General features: G+C 39.9%; 1 protein-coding gene across 1 annotated transcript in view; it reads right to left on the reverse strand.

Moving 5' to 3' along the window:
• Positions 1 to 22,886, reverse strand: part of PIGG (phosphatidylinositol glycan anchor biosynthesis class G) — a 92,597-nt gene that overhangs the window by 28,897 nt on the left and 40,814 nt on the right. Inside the window, exons 10-12 of the mRNA XM_033084722.2 lie at positions 22,563 to 22,754; positions 15,752 to 16,061; positions 6,466 to 6,629 (exon numbers count right to left, since the gene is read on the reverse strand). Coding sequence (XP_032940613.1) covers positions 6,466 to 6,629; positions 15,752 to 16,061; positions 22,563 to 22,754 — 666 coding nt within the window. The remainder of the gene's footprint in view (positions 1 to 6,465; positions 6,630 to 15,751; positions 16,062 to 22,562; positions 22,755 to 22,886) is intronic.

The following is a 22,886-nucleotide window of genomic DNA, read 5'->3' on the forward strand; positions in this document are numbered from 1 at the left end:
GGCAGATATAAAAAAGATTTTCAGAACCCTTTCAATTCAGTATTACCCACAAAGAAAAAGTGACAGACCATTTAAATTAAGAAGTATAGCTGATGTTAATCAAAGTGGTCTCTTCCTACTGCAGTTCTGTCTATGAGAACAAATCTCACAGCAATTGCAATATATAGCATCAGTAAGACCATTTAAAAGCCAAGTGAATAAGTCTCAATGATTTGGGCAGCAGCTGGCACACTGGAGAACAAGTTCTCAATTAGGGTCATCAGTCATTACCAGAAAGCAAACTTCATGTTTGATATGCTAACTGTACTGAAAATTAGATCATAATTTTTTAAGTTCCAAATCCGCTCAGATACTTACTTTTATCTACAGAAAGCAAAAATAACCTAACCTACCCCAAATCTGTGTATTTATAAATTCTGTGCACATAACTTTCCTTAATATTTACACAGAAAGTGCTTCAGTTCCCAAAACTGATCCACGGAGAAAAAGGATGATGTTTATTTTGCAAATGACTTTGAAGCAATTTATTTGTTTATAAAAGAGGCATCCCTACTTTGCTGGATCACTTTCCAACTAGAAAATACTTTTCAATACTGAGAGTCATGGCTGCCTGGAGGAAGTCTCATAGGAAAAGTCAGTATCTCAGCAAGAAAAAGGAATAAATGAAGAGGTATCCATCACAGAGCAGTAACAAAGTCCAAGAGAAATCTTCAGCCATCTCTACAATGACAGCATCTCAGGAAAAACCTAAGTGAGTAGAATACTCTTCCATCTTGTGGCAATAAAGCCCCAGCTCAATTTTAGTCAATCACTTACAGATTTCCATGCATATCAACAAATAAGTAGGTTACCTCTGTATTTCTTTTTATTTATTTAGAAAATGAGACTGCTGGCAGTACAACAGATAACAAGTATTACAATTTTAGAGAATGCAGCAGCATGTACTCTTAGATGCTAGTATTTTTTCAGCTTTAGTTAACCTAAGTAAGAGAGAATGGAGTTAAACAGAAGAATTAAAAACTACTTGCATAAAATATTGAAGGGTTCAGTGGAAAATGTTTGGATTATCCTTTGTCTGTAAGGAGGGCTCCACTTTCTACCTTGGACTCAAAAATAAAGGTATACTGAAACCCTGACTGCATGTCCAGCTTACATCAGAAAGAAAAATGATTAATGCATTAACAAGGGTAGTGAATGGGGGACTCAATCAATCAAACACATAAGGCTGAAGATGGCAAAAGCTAACATTAACTACTGAAATTCCTTAGCCAGCACACTTTCCTAATTCTGTTTAGATCAGCATTATAAAAGAATTCAGAGCAAAATTTAAGTTTGCTATGCCAAAGTTCTACATTAACATAGTTAAGGCATAACATTCAAGTTATGCAACTATTAACACCCTCCTGTTGGGCATACATCCATTTCTGTTATCTGAAAGTCATTTGCTAATGTGAAAGCACTGTTACAACTTTTGATATCTGAGGAACAAAAACTAATAGGCGTGCAGGTTTCTAGCACTAGGAAACGCCCACCAGTTCACCCTGACACCTAACTAACTAAACCAACTAAAACACAGATTTCAATGTGCTGGTAATCTGAAAACTATCACGATGCCTAACTGAAGAGTGGTAATTATACAACACTGTGAACATCACCCACATGACAATTTTGTTTGGGTAGGACTTGGAAACTGAATCCATCTGGAGTGTACTGCACAGTGAGGTCATATAATATAGGTCAAATTATCCAACAACATGGGACCTTTTGCAGTTGTAAGGACCCAAAAACCCAAAGTGCTAATTCAGATCAGAGCAATAGCATGGTCATGGTAAAAAACAGCTTTTATATGAACCAGGTGCTCACAGGAACTCATGCAAGTCACACACAGAACACTTGGTTAAGTTCAGGCATCAGTTTAATCAGTACTCCCCATCTCAAAAATAGTTTCAAGAGTTATTGCACAGTTTCCATGGAGATTGAACCTAAAGAGTTCTTTCTATTTCTGTCTGTGAAAATCCCTTCACATTTATGCTGCCAAGTTTCTCAGAAGAGCCTGAAGGATTAAAAGTGGCAGTAATATCCATGTTAGTGTCTATCACATGCCACTTAATTATTTTAGAAACACATTTACCTTTCCATATGAAGAGAATATCTTAGTTTCAGGAGTTTGTTCAGATGAAAGCAAATTATTTAAGGACTTCCAGCTACATTTCCACAGCAAACGTACTATCTGAAAACCTCCTTATCTTCTATTCCACCTTATCATACCAGCAAAATACATATGGTCTACATGTATCTAATGCACTTTCATCTCACAAGTAGGCTCTTAATGTCTCTCAGCACATCTCCACAGGCAAACTGATGCAGTCCAGGCCAGGTGGACATTCAGGTGAACTGAAAAACTATTGAGATGCTGCAGAAATTCCATCTGAAGGCCAGTCACCAGTGATCAACCACAGGATGTCACACAGGGGCCAGTACTACTTAATGTCTTCACTAATGAACTAGGCAATGGGGCAGTGCCCCCTCAGCAAGTTTGCACACAATACAGAACTGGGAGGAATAGTCTGTGCAGGAGCTGGGTCTGCAGATGGGTCAGGGGCATCTTGGCAGATGGAGAAATGAATGGACTGACAAGAAACTCAAGCTCTTTAATAAAGGGAGACACCAAATTCTGCACCATGCACCAGGCTTGGCGTTGACCATGTGGAAAGCAGCTAGGAAAAGAAGGACATATGTCATTCCTGCTGGACAACAAGTTGAGCATGAGCAAGCAATGTTCCCATGAGTCAACCCAGGTAGTACAAAAACGGAGCCAGCAGGTTGAAGGAGGTGATCTTGCCTCTCTGTTGAGCAGTTGTGAGATCACATCTAGGGTTCTGGATCCAGTTTTGTGGCCCCTAGTACAAGACAGACATGGGTGTACTGGAGCAAATGCACTGAAAGCTCACAGAGATGTCTCGGGCATTGGAACATCTGACAAAGTGAGAGGCTGAGAAAGCCAGGACTGTTTAACCTTGAGCAAAGAAAGTTTGACAGAGTTCTCACCAATGTTTATAAATGTCTCATAGGCAGAAGTAAAGAAGATGTACTCAGACTCTTCTCACTGGGACAGCAAAAGGATTAATGATATACAACAAATTCCCCTTAAACACCAGTGAACAACTATTTAACTCCAAGTGCTGCTGTATGCAGGAACAGGTTGCTCAAGAAGACCCTGGAATATCTCTGCTTGCTCTGACTGACCCTACTTTGTGTAGGAGGGCTGGACTCCAGATTGAAGTATTCTGAGGCTTCATAAATGCAAAGTGCCAAAAGAGGTAAGGGTATGTACCAGTACTTGCCCCTAGGCAGTGATGCCCAATGCAACACAGCTTTAAAGAATTTCAACAAGAAACTCTGGTAAGCCAATCCAACTGATGCAGTTGTTAATTACACGGGCCAAGTAGCTGAACTTAACAACAGCCCTGGAGTCAGGCTTTCCTATCCAGACCAACCTCCTCAGACGCAACAGCTCTTAAAGAGGCTGCAGAATGCAAGGCTCTTTGCTAAGAATGACACTTCTGAGTGGTTCTGGGCACATTTTCATCTTGTTCTCAGAAACATATCAAAAAGTAGGGGTTTGAATTCCATGGACCAAAGCACATTGCTATAAAGCAGTTAATAAGAACCTTTTATAAAGAACATCCTGAAGCATCTGGCACTTTTTAAAAAAAGTTCAGTCTCCCATACATGTAAGAAAACACATGAAGCAGCCAACCTCCTGTCTTCTGCAGTTTCAGCTTTGGTTCCAAGGAGTAACAAGCAAGTAATAAGAATCATTTGGACAGTGATGGCAAAGCACAAGAGTAAAATAAAAAGCATATAGCCCAAGTTCTGAGCAGACTAACATACCAATTTAAGCATGTCCCAGCAGCTAGAGATTCAGTCCATATTTATGTACTGTTTCATTGAGGAAACAGCCTTACCAGTTGACCCAAATGCACCTTAAAATGGCTACAGACACAAGCTGCTTGATGGAATCTACTTACATAAGTGATGTGGGTATTACAGGCCGTAGCTACCCACTTGAGAGCAGGTTAAGCCAGCACTGTACCTGGCAACACTACTAGCTGAGATTTAATCTGCAAAAATTCAACCAGGAAAACATCAGAACAACAACCAACACTACCGTAGATGCATATTATTTGAAGCAACATAAAACAAGTACAGATACTCAAAGATTTTGTCAGCAAAAGTTTTTTGTTATTTTGTTAGAAGAGCTCTCCAAAAACATGCTAAATGTTATCATTTTCTCTTCATTGTATGTTAGTGTTCATCACAGTCTGCAGTCTAGGTTTTAAATAACAATAAAACTGCAGTTCTTTAATTATTTTTTTTCTCCTCCTTCCTCAGACAATGCCACCAAAGCAGTGCTCTTTACACTGATCAGAATCCTCCAAGCTCAAGCAAAAAGTGTCAGTTCCAAAGCACCTACAGTGTGACAATGAAGAATGGAGAGTGGGTCTGCAAAAAACCCAACACGGCAGAAACACGGATGTGAACAATTAAACGGCACAGCGCTATTTTAAACGAAATCACAACAGAGGTATAAAGGAATTGGGAAGAACAGGACATTCATAGAATGCAAGCAATACACAGATTTATGGGTGACATATTTACAAGAAAACAAGCAGCAAAACTTTTTATATATACATGCTCACTCTTTTGTCGAAGAGCTGAAAGAATGGAAAAAACTTGAAGAGTTTGGAGACTGGAAAAATATATTGATTGAGCAAAGCAGTAACTAAAGCTAAACTGGGGAGCATTAGAAACAGAGTTAAAATTCAGTTTGGTGTCAAGTCAATAGGTAGTAAGGAAAAGAAAGGGCTTTCTAAGGTTACACAAATCAAGACATCAATAACTAGTGTACTCCACATCTACTCCTCCTGAAGCAAAAAAATACCAGAATGAACCCAGAAAAGCCTAACTTTCGGAAGTGTTATACTCAAACACCAGTACTTGGACTGTATCAATCTATTTAAGACTAAAGAGTAAGGTAGCTGGCCTCAGACTAAGAAGTAAGTGAGTCTCAATTTACACTAAGGAGTGGATGAGTAGATCAATACAATAGCCCAGCACTGGCCTGCATAAATCCACAGCAACCAAGTAGAGACTGCTAGACACCTTTAGAGAGCCATGCAGCAGGACAGGCAATTCAGTGAACAAAGGAACAAAGGTTCATCATTGTGAACACCTATTAAAGGAGCTGTTAATTCAGAACAATGGACACAGTGTTCTAGTCTGCTAGAACTGGTCCTGCCTGGCTCAAAAACCTCCACTGGTCAGTGCAGCTTGGTCAGCTGGTGATCCCATCTCCTTACACCTTTAATGAACACAACTGAGCCAACACAAGTACACAGTGTAGGCACAGCCCAAAATAAAGAAGAAAAAAGAGAAGAGAGAAGCCAGAAAACAAAAATCACTGACAGGGTGAGACCAGATGACACTCTGTAGATAAAAGGGAGTCAGAGGTTTACAGAGCTTGACAATGCCTAAGGCAAAAAGTTGTGATAAACTAAATACTGTCTAAAATCCCACCTGCCAAGCCTACTGCAATAATTTTTTCATCACTGAAAAAAAAAGTAGATAACAGAGAGAAGACTCTGAGATGGTAAGAATTTAGTCATTGTCAAATGTTAATTCTGTGAAAGTATATCAAGTTTTGGCATTTGTGCATTGATATGATACAATATAGAATTCACAACTCCCCTATTTTAACATACTGTAATGCTCAGTTTAAATACCCTGAATGATGATTTTAAAGCCATTTTAGAGAGTCCAATTGGATTTCATATGCACACTCTTAGATTACATTAGCATTTTACAACCGTCTTCTTAAAATTCCAATGAAATAATTAATTTTACTTTAATTCTTTCACCACACAAGATACCAAGAGAAGTACAAATACTTTAGATACAAATGACTGCAATAACCAGTAACATACAATAATATTAGTATGTTTTGTTTATAAAACTTTGTGTGTCATGACATCAAAGAAAGACATTCAAAGAACACAATGTTAGTTAAGTTTGAATTCTATTCTAATACTTTAAAAAGCCCTTTTCAGGCTCTAACTTCAAAGGTTTCAAGAAAAATGTTTTTAGACAGAACATGCTGTCATAAAAAAAAAAATAGAATTTAAAGTAATTTAACACAGCAAACTGAGAACTCATTAAGAAACAAAATTAGTAGAACATACATATATATTCCCAAAGCAAAACTTCTGCAGATAAAATAGAACTGGAAGAGTTAGGTGATACAAACTTAAACTGAAAAAAGAAACATGCATTTTTTTTTAACACAAAACTTTCAGGGAGAAAGATTATATGAACAAAAACTTATTTGAAGAAATATGCACTCTATGGATGGTATTTATATCTGCAGTGCATAGAGGAGCATTACTTTAATTCAAAAATTATTACCTGCTAACTTCAGAACTCAAGTAGCACAGCAGATGGATGGCCCAAAGGAAAGGTCCTGCATATGTTGCAAATGCTGTGAGGAAGATAGCTGGTATCTCCACATAGCTATCTAGTCCCACAAAACCTGCTGAAATGTCCACAGTAGCAATACCATTTGAATTTCCCTGAAAATAGAGATAAAATAGTAAATATCCAAATACTTCCAAAGATACACTTAAAATATATTAGAGTAATATTAATTATTGCACTCATTAAGGACTTACTCTTTAAATTGCTTTATAGTACAGATATATTCTTGACATCTAAATTTCAATAAAACAGCTTACCAAACAAGTGCCTTTAATTAGAATTTACAAGTTAACAAAGGCATAAACAGCATGCTATTTTGCAAGTGTTATTTTGTCTGCAAATTAACATGCCTATTGTTTAATAAGTTACATTTTAAAAAAATAATTTAAAATAAACAGCTTCACTTGCTGATTTCAGACACATTAAGAAAAAGATGCATTTTTTGTCACACAAGGTTCAAACACAAGATTTTAGGTCTGCTGCCTAAAATTACACCAAGAAATAAATACTTCTTGCCTTTAGAGACAGCAGGACTCTAATTTAGAGCTGTAATGGAACATTACATCGCCCACCTGCCTGCCTCATGGCACAAGTTCCTGCATGCAAACAGATTGGGACAGACAAATTCAGAGAGGTTTCTCCTTCTCAAGTCTCTACACCACATAAGACTGCATTGAAATAGACCAGAAGTCAGTCTAGATAGCCTGAATCATCAATAAAAGGCATTTAAACCTACCAAGGGAAAAAGAGAAGGAACATACAGCAATTAAAGTATCAAGTGCTGTCAAAGTCTGGTATGTTTTATTTTCCAGTGACGAGGACACTAAATAACAAGGAACAACGTAAAATTGAAGGAGGTGTTTTCCACTGAAAATCCGAAAGTACTTAACTTTACCCAAACACCTAAAGCAACAAACACACCCTATGATTAAGGCAGAGTATTTTTTAAATTAATAGGTCAGAGATAGGTTTCCTCAGACTAGTGAGATAGCTCTAAGATATTCTTGCTGTACCTTGAGCAACTGATCAGTTTCTACAGCACTGATATTCTAACATCCATCAAACCCTCTTTTTCCACTTACAGAATCCCAGAACAACATAAGAACTGTCACCACCACTAGCCTTAGACTCAATCCCAACAGAGCAGATAAGGAGTGGTGGCTCCCCATTTACCTCAAACCTGACCACAGGTCACCTTAGTGACTGCAATTCCCTTGAACTGCAAGTTACCCCAGCAAGGAAGTGCTATCATCAAATACACACTTCTGTCACAAAGTCCAGAGCACACAGGGAAGCACAAATGATAGGCAGCTATTTTAGTTACATAACTAACTAGGCACCAGCAAAAAAACCTGTTCCTGAGACAGCCCTAAAATCTAAGCAAAAAAAGGCATGTTGATGGAACCATTTAGAGCTCATTCTAAACAGTCACCATCCCCATCAATCCCACCATAAAGATATCCCAGAATGTGAGGGAAGCCTGAACTGCAAGAGAGTTGTATGGTATGGATTTTACCAATATATCATAAAGCAGAAAAATCTTGATTTATGACTGTTAGTCTTCCTCATTTTGACTTTCATCATGCACCAGTGTAGTAAATCACTGTACCAGTATAATCAATTATTGTTATGAATTTAGTGTAATGTATATAGATGGGTATAGCAGCAGGTCTTTTACCCACCACATTCACTTATTTTTCACTCCCCTTCTCCTCTGCATGATGCATGCAGAGTAGAAAAGATGAGACATCAGGAGGTCCTTCCTGCCTGTGTCATAAGGAGTTGAAAGGTCTCTTTATACTGTTTAATCCACATCCACATGGCTGATCTTTGCCACCTTGGGGCAACTCCCCATGCCATTGTATGTGAGAAGAAGCGAGAATAAATGCAGCGCTGCAATGCATGTCACTGGTCCTGCAGAACCAGTGCAGGCAAAAAGATGTACTTCCTTTTGGTAGGTAGTCAGGGCAAGCAAAGAACCTGGAGGAAGGAAAAGGGTCTCCTCCTCAGCTCCCCAAGTCCCTTCCCGATAGGGCTCACTCCATCAGTCTTTGACTTTGTTTAAAGTGACATATCTGTAGACAAGGATGCACACACTTGGATCCACACGCAACTCCAATCGCACTGTGAAGTGTCCAAACATCTTGCTCCTACCATGAATTTGCCAAGCCTCATGGATACTACTGGATACCAGAAGAGCCCTAGTGGGTAGTAAGCAGCATTTTTGCTTCACATTAGATATCTTTGTCCAAGACAAATTCATGTATTTACATTAAATTTTCATAGCTATAAATTCTAATACTCCACACAATAAAGAACTGACAAGTCAAAGTGCCTCCTTTTATTTTAACATATCACTCCAGTGTTTCAGAAATGGTTGGCCAGAAAGGTTCTGCTGTCTCCAGACAGATCTTGGAGGTTTCAAGACCCTGAGCCATCTTGTTTGACTTCACAGCTGTTCTGAAAATGGGACTGAACTGTGAGCCTGCTGAAGTAATTTCCAAGGTAAATTATCCTACTATACCTTGAAATCATAACAAGAGAAAGTTAAAATCACTTTAAAATGTCACTCAGGCCATCTCTTTACTTAAAGGCAGGAAGAATTAGATATAAATGATTCTAAAAATGTACAAACCTATTCTGGTTTCCTCCAGTGATAAAAACCATCAGAAACTGGAACAGTATTTTCTTTTTCCAATCCACAGGTATACTGCTCTAAGCATGGCAATAAAACCCCACGAAGACTAATAAATAAATAAATATATGGAATTTTTGTTCATTTATGAGCTTTCATGCAAGGAAACAAAAATACTTTAGCAATATTTACTGCAAAATAAGTTTTTTAGGAACTGGTTTATTGAAGAGAACACAAACAAGTTATTTATTTCTATTCTAACTGCATTTTAAGGACAAATAGTAATGATAAAGATACAACACACTTTTGGGAAATGACTGCTGAGTTATAGGATGTGGACAACTCAGGGCTTAGGAGAAAATTAATTATTCAAGCTCATTGCAAAATTGAAGAGATTCTCAGGCTTGCAATAATATATAAGTAGTATTCTGACTAAATGTATTAATTTAATCTATTTTTGACAATACTGGAGTATTTTAAACTTCGCTTCACTTCATCAATTCACACAAAGTGATAGATAAAGCAAAGACCTTAATTACTTAAACAAGACTAGAAAACAAATTGGCTTTACGCAGTTCCATATTAATAACATGGTTCTTTATTGAGATAATCTCTAAAAACCTCCAAGCATGAAGACTGCACAACCTGTGTGAGCAACCTCTTCTTCTCCTTGCTATTCACAAAAATCTTGCTAAAATACTGGAAAAATGACATCGCACATAGTCTTCCCATTTAATTTACAACTGTTTAACAACTGTGCCTTTTAGATCCAAATTACGAGAGAGCAGATAGGGACTTCCTTTGGTTCTGCAAAGGAAGGTAAGCTGGGAAATGAGTGTGAAAACAAGGCAGGTGAGAGCAGTAAATCATTACTCTTCAGGGGCATATCCAGGTCAGGGCTGGATGCAGAGACAGTGATCAGGGCTAGATGCAGCCCAGAGATTGCAAGTCTGTAGTGAAAGGCAAGTCCAAGATTAGGTCAGAAAGCCCAGCCTCCAGGTCCAAGGCAGATAAAGTACAAAACAGCACACACATACCTGCTTACATTGCTGGGATACAACACAGGCAGTAAACCATCAGATTAAAGCACAACCAGAACTGAAAAAAGGGCAGGCCCCTCCCTCTGCTTTCCTCCCATCAGCACCTCTCTCAATCGAGGACATGACCCTGAAGCCTGCTAACTAAACTCTGAGACAGGAGATGCACTCAGGGTTCAGACACAGATGAAGTATAGAAAGCAAAACCAAATGTAAGATCCAGGCATTTTCTTTCAACCCACCCATATTTTTTTTTCCTACTTACATTCAAAATCAAAAAACTAAGCTTCCAGATCCAAGCACTTTATTTTTTCCCCCCATGTTCATCAGCTATAGCAACTGATTAATGAAAAGTAGTATCTGTTCCTGTCAGCCTTGCTTATTCTGTACATTTGGGGTTTTCACAGATCTACTTCCATGAAGTCCTGAAGGACTCTACATTACTTTTTTGAAAGAACAGTGCCTCTTTCATTAAATATGCTATCCTGAACAAGGCTATTTTAACTATCGTATTTAAAAGGCCATCACTTACAATCCATACTCAGCAAGACAGAATTACTGTTTTAGTCATTATGTACCATATTGTCTACCAAGACTTATTAAAGGCTCAGCAACATGGGCAAGTCTCATTTACTTCATAATCACACCAAGACATGTGCAAAAAGTAGGTCTCCAAACCTCTCTCCTATTTCCAGATGGAAGCATTCCGTATTTCATTTATATTTGTCTTCTCCTGCTCCATTTAGCTAGCACAGTTTAAATTTAGTATCCAATGTGATCTGCATCACCAACAAATTTCAGTGGTTTTCAATTTTTGTATTTCATCCATAAGTCTGCTATTTTTTTTTATGCTACATTAGATCTTTATGCCTATCTAGAAATTGAAACCCAAGCATCACTCTGGACTCAGTTTAACAGTGACAGCTCTTCTGACCACAAAACTTAGAGAAACAAAGTCAATGAAGACATTTAAATCTATGCCAGCATCATCTACACATCATACCTAATGACACAGTTGTGTTTCCTTCACATCTCTCCCCAAGAATTCTAGCATAGAATTGCTTGCTTCTGAGGCAGTAAAGTGACTGTTACCAAGAGCATGCTGAACAGAGATCAATACTGAAGGTGAGAATTTGATGTACTCCTCTAGCAGAAACAGCCCAGATGTATTTCCTTAATGTTTATTCAGTATCTGAGAACAAGCCATATATGGTCTATCTGAAACCCAATCCTTTCCTAAGTCAAAATATAAGAAGTCAGCACTGATGGTCATGAAAAGGACAGGTAGTTGTTAAATCTGGGACACCTGAACTGTACTTAGTAAGAATGGTGTCACATCACTGGGAGGCATAGAAGTAAGGCAGGGATCTCAAAGTTGTCACCAAGCAAAGACCTTCCTGATTTTCCCATAAGGTAAAGGAAAAAGATCAAATGTCTTATTCAAACAATTAAAATCAGTTACTAAACCTGTATGGATACCTCCAGAGTTCCACCTTCCATCACTCCCTTAAGGAAGATAATGTCTGCATTTGTCAAAGAAGTTGTGAGTGAACAGGGAAAAATGCATTGCCATAAGACTAAAACACACTTGAAGGGGAGAGGTTACCTCCATGTGTTTGGGAGACAGGTGTCTCAGTGCAGGGGATAGATTTTTTTTCAAAATAAGGTACACAAAATGGCCTAAATATTGGTAAAAGTTCACCTGCTGTATATCTGGTATGGATCCTGCATCTATAGTTCAGTGACTAGCAGTTAATTATCAATATATAGCTGTCCATTAATTATGTGTCACTAATAAACCAAAGAAACATTTCAATCCTGATATTAAGCTCTACAAACTGAGCACTTTTCCCTTTGCAGCAAGTCATTCATATTCTAGACAGAGCTCAAACGAAAAGGAAGAATGTATTTAAATACAATTTTAAAAACTATGAATTCTGTTTTGTATGTTGCCAGCTTTCTGATTTTCCCAGATAATGAAGATCAGAATGCCACACTGAGAAAAATAACATATAAGAGGGATGAAATTTCAGTAATTTCTCTACTATAAGGCACACCCGTTTGACTAAAATTTTGGTCCGAACCCGGAAGTGCACCTTGTAGTCCAGTGCGCCTTATATAATGGACAAAGTTTGGAAATTTGCCAACCTGGAAACGTGAGCCCACAGCAGCCCTGAGCTAAGCCTGCCTGGCCCCAGCAGTGGAAGGGCAGTGCCAGGCCGAGGCGAGCCCAGCGGCGGCAATCAAGGCGCAAGGGGGACAGGCAGCAGAAGGGGCAGCCCGGGCATGAGGGGGACCGGTGGCGGAAGGAGTGGCCCGGCAGGGAGGGAGACAGATGGCAGCAGCTGTGACCCGGGCACAAGGCGGACAGGCGGCAGCAGGGGCGGCCCAGCAGCGAGGGGGACAGATGGAGGAAGGAGCGGCCTGGGCACAAGGGGGACAGGCTGCGGAAGGGGCGGCCCGGGCTTGAGGGGGACAGGCAGTGGTAGGAGTGGCCCAGGCACAAAAGGGACAGGCTGCGGAAGGGGCAGCCCGGGCTCGAGGGGGACAGACGGTGGAAGGAATGGCCTGGCAGCAACGGGGACAGACGGCGGAAGTAGCGGCCCAGGCGCGAGCCCAGCCAGCCGGCACTGGGGGTGGGCAGGACCGCCCGCGGCATGTGGAGGGTGCCTGGGGCTGCGTTTAAAGGCTACACCAATCTGTTCAAATGTTTCCAAATTGAGCACCTGCCAGTAAACCCCCTGAGCTCATGATTCCGTTACTAATTCATTACTTTGTTGCACACAGCGCAGCTCCTCACTGCAAAAAAAAGGTGCGCCTTATAATCCGGTGCGCCTTATAGTCGTGGAAATTACTGTACACATAATTTCTGGAAGAAGTTCCTTCCATCCTTGGAAATGTGGACCCAAACTGGAAAGACTATTTCAGAATAAACTGAGAGAAATTTATAAATTGAAGAGAGCATTAACTAGATTTAGAGGCACGTTTGTAGCCTCTGTAATTTATGAACTACCAGCTCAACCATTCTACTCTTCCATGGTAATATTCTGCACATCAGATAACTGCTTTCAGTTGTGAAATGCAAAAAATGAAAAAGGTCCCTCTTACCCATGGATGATTAAATTTGTTTCTTTCCATACCTTCATAATAGTTTTTCCATCAGAAAATAAAAGAACAAGCTGACATCTAAAGACAGGTATTTTGGTCAAACTCTTAATCTCCATCCTAAAAAGGCAACTAATATAAATGGACTCACAACATTTTTAAAAGAGAACCAAAAACTTGTTCTCTAAGGAGCGAGAGGGAGGGTTTGAGAAAGAAAATTCCATCTGTCTTGACCCTTAAAAGCTCTTTTTTCACTAGCAGAATTGATTTCTCTATTTCTGAAACATTTCTAAGATGTTCTGAAAATAGAAAAGCAAAAAGAGAAATAAAGAGAGACAACGGAGGAAATCCTTCCTGTTCTATTACAATTCATTTGTCATTTTAATCAGTCTTGGACATCGTGAATAGGCACGTACCTCAATTTTTGTGGACACACACACAAAAAAATTCTAGAAGACTGTTAGCATGTTCTCCTGAAATCGATACATTTTTTTAAGGGTCCTGTGCTAAAACAACTTAAAAATTCCTCAAAATTTTTGCTAAGCCATTGCTAATTCAAAACAGTCTTTTCAAAGCCACAGATTTGGGACACAAAAAGGCAGCTTCTTATCTGGACCTGCTCTATTTCATACAAAGCAGCATGAAAAACAACATGAGGGAAAAAGCATTGCTGTGCTTCTAACAGAAATTTTGATAAGTAACTATCACCCAGATCAGATCATTTTCCAGATCTTACAGTGACGGGAGATGCATCTAGAAATCTGGCTCAAAACAGAGCAGTGGAGAATTTCTCATTTATGAGATTTAGATGCTGTGACTCAGCAACATGTATATGGGAAGAAATTCCCATGTCAGAACTAATTTTTCAAATATCCTAAAGTTTGCTGAAACCTGTATCATACTGGAAGTTATTATTTCCAAAGGAAACACTTCTAGAAGAAATGTCAAAATTGCCAGCACAGTGATGGGGCCTAGGCAGATGCTCTGAAACTGCAGGATGTTCAAAAGCACAATTCGTAGTCAAGTAAAATGGAAATCACTACTTCCAGTCTTCTAAAAACAAACAAAAAAAAAATCCTCAGAGAGCTTGCAGAACCTTCACTCTTTCGGGTATTTGAAACAGGGAATAGACATAGCTCAGACCAAACTGGTCTGTTTAACCTGCTGTTTTGTAGGGTCAGGTTGGACTAAATGATTTCCAGAGGTATCTCCCAGCTTCAACTCTCCTGTAATTTCATGGTTCTGTGAAGTTCTCAGCCAACTGTACCAAGAATTCAGCATCACTGAAAACATTTATGAACCATTTGCTGCTTTATGAAAAAACCTGAACCATTATTTATTAGTCCCTTTTCCACAACTAGCCATGACTTTCTCACCAGACTCCTCCACCATTAAATTTCTGGCAGCTGTTTTTGTTTGGTACCTCAGTACAGAGATGGCTCTGTCTTCAGCATTTTGCCAGCTGCACTAAGGGGTGCTCTCAGAAGGCTGTAATCCAAGCTGACTGCCTGAACAGTAACATTCCAAACGTGCAAGAGCCACTCAAACAATACTTGCTATGCCCTCTGAACAGGAAAAGTGGGTAGGAAGAGATGTATCATGATGATCTTACCTGCATCAGCAGTTCCCTATCTGGACATATACTACTCTCAATCAAGCCAACCTTCAATCTGTAGTTACAGTACCCTAAGCTTAACCAGAGTTTTAACATCCCCAGCCATGCCTCAGCGGTAAAGTCAACAGAGATCCCACATTGAAATTTTGCAAACTCTGTCTCCTAAATCTGATTCCCATGTTAACAAATGCCCTATTTAGACAGCCTGCTACACTAAGGTTCCAACAATATTGGAAGTAGAAAGATCCTCTCCATCTTCAGTGCAAAGCAAAATTTTTGTGGAATTACAACCTTATATTTGCAAGACAGAGAACTAGGTGATAGAAGTTAGTAAGGCTCCTCAGGAAAGAAGATATCATTTGATGTAAGAAAAAATTAGTTCTGGTTCTCATAAGAGATATTACATACCACAGCATTTTCCTTCAGTCTTAAACAGTATATAAACCTATTGTAAGCTTCAAGAACCAGTGACAAAAGCCACCTGCCTTTTACTGGTATTAATCAACTCAGATGATATTTTAAAATTAATTATCATCTGAAAAGTACTTATGAGGCTCATTAACAGACCAAAATCATCCTAGTATAGGTATCTGATCCTTGTAACATTTTTGGAAATCTACACTGAAAATAAGACACTAAGGTATGCATCTTTCCCTGATTCTGAAAACAAAATGTTAAAAAAGCATTGAGAAACTAAATCCTTCTGACAACTCAGTAAACTCTTCCACTGTAATATTTAGTTAGCATTTTATTTACAATGGACAGTATTTCTTTGAAAAACTATCCCCTCTCCCAACTCTGCAGGGGAAAAAGTATTCAGCTTACCTGAAAATAGAAGAAAGCTTGGCCAAACCAGTAGTGCATGATGGTAATCTGTGCTGCATCAAATTTCAAAGGTATCCAAATATATTTTGTCATCATTGTCTGAATCAGCAGACAAGACACCAAGACTGGTAAATTGTGAGGTCTAAATAGAAGAGTTGCTAATAGAACCAATCCGCTATATACTTCCCATAATCCTCTGCTCTTCGTGTTGGAGTCTGCAGAAATAACCTGTGACTTTAGTAAATCTTTAGTGCCAGTGAAGATTATGCCAAGAACAAAGACATAAACAAAACGAGCTTCAGTAATCCCCCTAAAGAGAAAATAAAATTGAAAGAAAAATTAATTAATAAATAAAACACCAAGATAAGTTACTTACTAATACCTACTCCAGAGCCTTTCAAGAGAGGTCAAGACCAACCAGTTCTGCCAAACAGGTTAAATCCAAGGCTAATATTTTTCAAATCCCCCAGCAATTCCATTGCAAAAAAAACGTAGGTTTTAAATTGTAAGTGTAATTAGCACTTGCACTATCTTCAAACCACCGATAAATTCATTTGCCTCTTGATTTCTAGTGAAAGCCAGCTTCTGAAGGAAACACAGCATGTTGTCCAAAAACGTTGACAAGGACAAGGAGCAGTAAGCTTAAAAACTGTGACCTGCATTCTAGAAGTGCAAGGTCTGAGAAACTAAGACTGAAAGGGACTACAGCAAGTCGTCTAGTCCACCCTTCCTGCTCAAGGCTCAAGCAGAGTCATCCTAAAACATATTGCACAGGATTGTGTCCAGACAGTTCTTGAGTATCTCCTGTGAGGCAGACTCCACAACACCTTCATGCAACCTGTTCCAGTGTCTGGTCAGCCTCACAGTAAAGTTCTTACTCGTATTCAAGTGGAGCTTCCTGTGCATCAATTTCTGCCCGTTGTCTCTTGCCTTGTTGCTTGGCACCACCAAGAAGTGCCTGGATCCATCCTCGGACATCTTTCCTTCAGAGACATTGCTGAGGTTGTCTCTCAGTCATTCTCTACCCAAGGGTGAACAGGCCCAGCTCCCTAAGCCTTTCCTCATAAAAGAGATGTTCCAGTCCCCTAACCACTTTCAGAGTCCACCTCTCAACTCACTCCAGGAGCTCCATGTCTCTCTTATCCTGAGGAGCTCAGAACTGAACACAGCACTCTGGATGTGCTTCACCTAGGCTGCGTAGATAGGGGCAGGATCACCTCCCTCAAAATGCTCTTCCTAATGCACCCCAGGATCCCATTGGCCTGCTTGACCCCCAGGACACACTGCTGGCTCAGGGACAGCTTGTTGTCCACCAGGACTCCCAGGTCCTTCTGCACAAAGCTGCTTTCCAGCAGGTCACCCCCAGCCTGTGCTGGTGCCTGGGATTGTTCTTCCCCAGGTGCAGGACCCTGCACCTGCCTCTGCTGAATTTTGAACAGTTCTCTGCCCCACTCTCCAGCCTGTCGAGGTCATTCAGAAGGGCTGCACACATCTGCCATTCAGCCAGGACCCAAATGTCCACTCATCTAGTCCACACATCTTGAGCTTGTCCATGAGGGTATTGTGAGAGACTGTTGAAATCCTTGATGAAGTCAGGGTAGACAACATCCACTGATTTCCCCTTGTTCATCCCTATATTTGTTTCACTGCAGAAGGCAGTCAGGTTAGTCAAGCGTGACTACTCCTAATCACTTTCTTGTCACCAATGTGGCTAGAGATGTCCTCATTTCAGAATGAGGTGCTCTCCGTCACCTTTTCAGGGACTGAGGTAAGGCTGACTTGCTATTAGTTTCCTGGATCCTTCTCCTTGCCCTTTTTGAAGACTGGGGTGACATTTTCTTTCTTCCAGTCCTCAGGCACTTCTGATTGCCACAACCTTTCAAAGATGATCATTAGAAGCCTTGCTATGCCCATCAGCTCCCTCAATACCTGTGGATGCTTTTCTCATCTGGACCCATGAGTTTGTGGGTGTGAGCTTTGCCTATACATAATCGCTAACCCAATCCTCCTTGACCAAGGGAAAGTCTTCCTTTCAACATTCTTTCATTATGCAGAGATCCCTGGCTGGTCTTGTCAGTGTCACTGACCAACAGCAAGAAGGAGTTCAGTAATTCTGACTTCTCTGCATTCTCTGTTACAGGGGCCTCTGATCCATCAGGTAAAGACACCACAGTATTCTTAGTTTTCCTTTGTTTTTCATGTATTTGAAAAAGCTCTTTTTGTTGTCTTTGACATCTTTGGTCAGATTTAGTTTCAGATGAGCCTTGGACTTCCTTGTCTCATTTCTATCTTCTCTGAAAACCTCACTATATTCATTCCAAGTGGCCAGACACTGCTTCCACCTTCTGTGTATCTCCTGCTTACACTTCAGCCACAACAGGAGTTCCTTGTTCATCCATGCTGGTCTCTTACCCTATTTCCCTAATTTCTTGCTCATCAGGATGTGTCATTCTTAAGCCTGGAGGAAATAACCCTTGAATATCAGCCATCTCACTTGGGCCTCTCTTCCCTGCATGGCTTGTTCCCATGGGATACTTCCAAGAAGATCCCTAAAGAGGCTCACATTAGCTCTCCTGAAGTCCATGACTGCTTGCTGTCCTACTTCCTCTTTGCCCAACTGAACTCCACAATCTCATGGTCACTACAGCTAAGGCTGTCCCCAACCCTCCCATCTCCAACAAGGCCTCCCCTGTTTGTTGTTATGAAGCTGAGCAGCACCATTCCCTGAGCAGCACACCATTCCTTGTGGGATCCTCCGCTACCTGTGTCAGAATGTTGTCATCAATGCTTTCCAGGAACCTCCTGGACTGTTTGTGCTTTATTGTGTTGCTTCTCCAACAGATGTCAGGGGAGTTCAAGTCCTCCAAGAACCTGTGACTTAGAGGCTGATCCAAGCTGCCTGCAGAAATCCGCATCCATTTTTTCCTATCAGGTGGCCTATAGTAAACACCCACAACAATGTCACCCCAGTCTGCTCTTTTATCCTGACCCACAAGCTCTTGATTCTCTCATCATCCACCCTAGACAGAGCTCAATACATTCCAAGTGTATCCTCACATAGAGGGAAGATCCACCTATGCATCTTCCTGCTCTGTCTTTCCTAAGCAATGTTTGGCCCTTCACGACAACATTCCAGTCATGTGAGGTATCCCACCATGTCTTTGTAACTTTATCTGTGTTCAATCCTGGCTATGTCCACATCCACCTTCAAATTAGCCTACAACTCTCTCAATGGGCCTTGCTAAATTCTGAGCTAAGATTTCCCCTTTGAAAGAAGTGTTCCCTATTCACTGTCAGCAGACTCTGTGTCATATAAACTGACCTGTTATAAAACACTCAGAATTCTGCTGGCAACACGAGTTTCAAAGCCAGGTGTTTGTCTGCCTGGTTTTCCAGTTTCTCGCCCCAGCAATCCCTAAAACTGGTAGGATAGAAGAGAACACAGCTGGTGCTCCAAACCCTTTGAACAGCTGTCCCCAGGGCCCTGAGGCCCCTTTTGATCATCTGCACCCTTGTTGTTGGGACTTGGTCATTTACCCACCTGGAAAACCAGCAATGGGTAATGATCAGTGGGCTGCACCAGGCTGGGAAGTTTCGTGATGTCCCTTATCCAGGTGCCAGAGAGGCAACACAGCTCCCTATTGGATTGGATCCAATTGGCACATCAGGCCCTCCATTCCCCTCAAGAGGAAGTCACCAAGCACTACTACCCTTCTTTTTCTTAACTAAGGAGATTGTGATGTGGGGGGTAAACTGCTCTGCCACAGACAACCTCATCAACCTTGACGGACCTTCACCCACATTTTCCTTTCTCTGGTCCTCATTTCCCTGGTTCTCAGATTCCAGGGCCTCATCTCTATTGCATACGGGCACTTGAGGAGGTGAGGCAGGTCATGAGGAGTTTCTCCTGCCACCCCAAGCAAAAACCCATTTTCACTCCCCTCCATCCTGGAGGTCCCTTCCTTCTGGCTGGTGGTGAGAGGGCAGGGGGTCCATGGCTTCTTGTGAAGTGGATGTCAGGCCTGTTTGTCTGAGGCATGGCAGAGTGCAGGTCCACCTGTCAATCTCTTACTATTGGTCTTCTCTAAACAGGAGTAATGAGTGAGCATGGTCTCCTACTAAGTTAATATAATTCACTCAGAAGTGAGAATTCCTGAGTCATCTGGATTCATCAGTATATGGAGGACTCTAAAAATAGTAATATTATAGTTATACTCATATAACCAACGTAACTAACTGACCACAAAAAAACACCACTAGTCAAAATTTCTAAATTAAGTTTTGTAAATAAATGGTTTTTTCTTAGAAAGGTCACATTCCTTCTCAGCCAATTACTAAAAAATAAGCTTGAATTCAATCTTATTTTTCACATACAGAACAGAAAAAGTAAGAGGAGAAATAATAAGCAAAAGCATTTAAATATGCAATTTTCTTTTTGCATGTACAAAATCAAGAAAGAAAGGTAAAACCATGACACAACAGTAATGTAGTTTTCCCTAAGCCTGAACACAGTGCACTGTTCTGTCATTTACCTTTCAATGGTTCAAAATTATACCTAACAGCCTATGCAAAAGGGCTTTACTGTTTTATTCCCTTTGATAGCAACCGTTTGGAAAAGACCCGTATAGCTCATTGAATTTTTCTTTTGTGGAAGAAAAAATAAAGGTAAAAGCCAGTAAAGTTTAGACAATTCCTGTGTTTCTGGCTAATACAGAAATTAAGTTCCTCTTTTCAGCGTCTCTGGTATGTCTGATGTAATTATTACCACATATTTACTTTAGACACAAAACTTTAGGAAATAGATTGGGGTATTTGCCTATTCACCAGTTGATGGAGATTCAAACTAGAAAAAGTGTTCTTCAGCTAATGCACTACTATGATTTGGTTTGTTTAGTATACTATATACTCATCTTTTTCACTGCATAGGCTACAATTCTTTTTAAAATAACTCTGAGGTAAAAAGAGCAAAGTTTCTCCATCTTAGAGAAGTTTGCACTATTCATGAAAAAAATGCAGTGTCTGCCTACATCTTTTTCTCATATTACACAAAACTACCTCTACCTTGCACCTGGATCTGGAGCTATTCCAGATCATGAATACACTAAAGATACCTCTAGACATATTTAAAGTAAAATCCTGGGTTTCTTTGGTTGCAATTTAAACAGGTTTTTATCACACATATCACATCAACTATCTAATAAAGACAAACTAGTATCACTGTGTCAACATGTCACCCATCATCTGAAATCTACTAAGATTTGCCTACCATCTCTTTTGACATTCTGTAGTGGGAGCCTTGCTGAAGATAATGTTTGATGAGTCAATGACCTTGGGCAAACCATGTCCCTCTATTGGGCCTTGCACTTAGAAGTACTGAGAAGCCCATATGTTAGCACGTGAGGGGCCACTGCCAGGGACCATGCTGGAAGCCATAAGCCAGCCTGTGCTGTGCACAGAGACAACACAGACAATGTACTGATCTGGCAGGCACAGACACAAGTTCATTTTAGATTGTTTGCTGGTTTGTTTTTACGCAAAATAAAAGGCACCACTGTATATGATTTAAGTAAATCATTGTGTTCACCATTTATTTAATAATAGAAATAATACCAAAAGCTTTGTATCTTGAAACAATTGAGATTCATATGCTGACTATAGAATGAACAAGTAAATGTTTGACTTCAGTATTTAAGTACTGCACTTATTTCTCCAATCACATTTTATTTGTGGTTCAATTACTGTATTTAACATTCTATCCCATGCTGCAAGGATAGTATTATTCTCCAAGGTTTTACTGAAACACAAAGCAAAACTAGAGATCATGCTCAAAAATCCGGCATGTTTCAATCACAAAGCCAAATTCTGTACAGTAAGTAAAAATTATCATTATTTTCTCATGAAGCAGAACTAACACACAATGTTAACTTAATACTAGTAAGCAATTAGAATTATCTTCAATATTTGGAGAGATGGAATGTATGTAAATATATCCAGATACACATATAAACAAACTATTCCTGTAAATTATGCCATGTTAGCAAACCTGATCTTCTTAACATCCTAAGATCTTAAGCTGCAGGGCTTCCTTCATCCCTATATGTCTTGCAAGTCTCTGGCCCCTCACTAAGAAGCTCTGATAGCATTTAGATTGATATAAAATTCAAAATGAGTGCAAGAGAAAGTTCATTACATCCAAAAGACAATGGTTTCCACAGCTTCTTTCCAATAATCTCCTACTTTGCATCAAATGTTCCCACTGACTCTGGAAGTTTTCCACAACTCTGTTACTGCCTTACAGTTACTGACTCATTCTTTAAGAAACTTAGCATCAGACTAAAAATCTTTACTATGCACTGTGCTGCACAGGTGAGGGCATGGTTACATCTTGAAAGCCCATGTTACAGAACACTCAACTGCAAAAGCAGGACTCTGAACTACTAAGCACTTTTGAAATGAAGAAGTAGCTAAATGAGCTTGGCTTGTGCACTGCTGGATGTGGCAAGTCCATCTAAAACAACAAGAGATGGTGCATTTGGAGTTTTTTGTAGCAAAAATATAGAGTATAACTTAATAGATTTTCCTCATATTAACTTTTATCTGACTGGATGCTCATCTATCACAGTCAAAAGACACTTTATGCAGCTTAAAATTTAGCACACATAACTAAAATTCAGTGCTGGTCACCTACAAACTCCAATTCTATTCACAAGAATGTAATTCCAACCTAGAACATCCTGTCCACCTCACCCCCTGACAGACGAAGTGGTCAACACCTTGCTAGGAACAGTTACTTATCTGTTGATGAACTTACTTGGAAATATCTTTGCCACCATGTTGCCATGGAAATATGACATTTCCAATAGCTGCCCGGTAACTGTAGACTCCCAGGAGCCCAAGTGCCATAGCAATTTTTGAAACCAGGGAGCATTTTCTTTGAACCAGAAAGAAGATCATAAGAAGAGAGACTGCAGCCAAGAAGGAGAGTTCAGATTTGTGTTCTGAGCTGGAAAAAAAAACAACAAAAAAACCCCTTTTAAAACAGTAGTTAGTGCTAAATACATTTGATAGAGCCTTAGGTACAGCACTGTATTAAATAAACTGTATCAATTAACGAAGCACCAAATTAATCACTGCA

Source organism: Catharus ustulatus, chromosome Z (assembly GCF_009819885.2).
Source record: "Catharus ustulatus isolate bCatUst1 chromosome Z, bCatUst1.pri.v2, whole genome shotgun sequence".
Taxonomy (NCBI): Eukaryota; Metazoa; Chordata; class Aves; order Passeriformes; family Turdidae; genus Catharus; species Catharus ustulatus.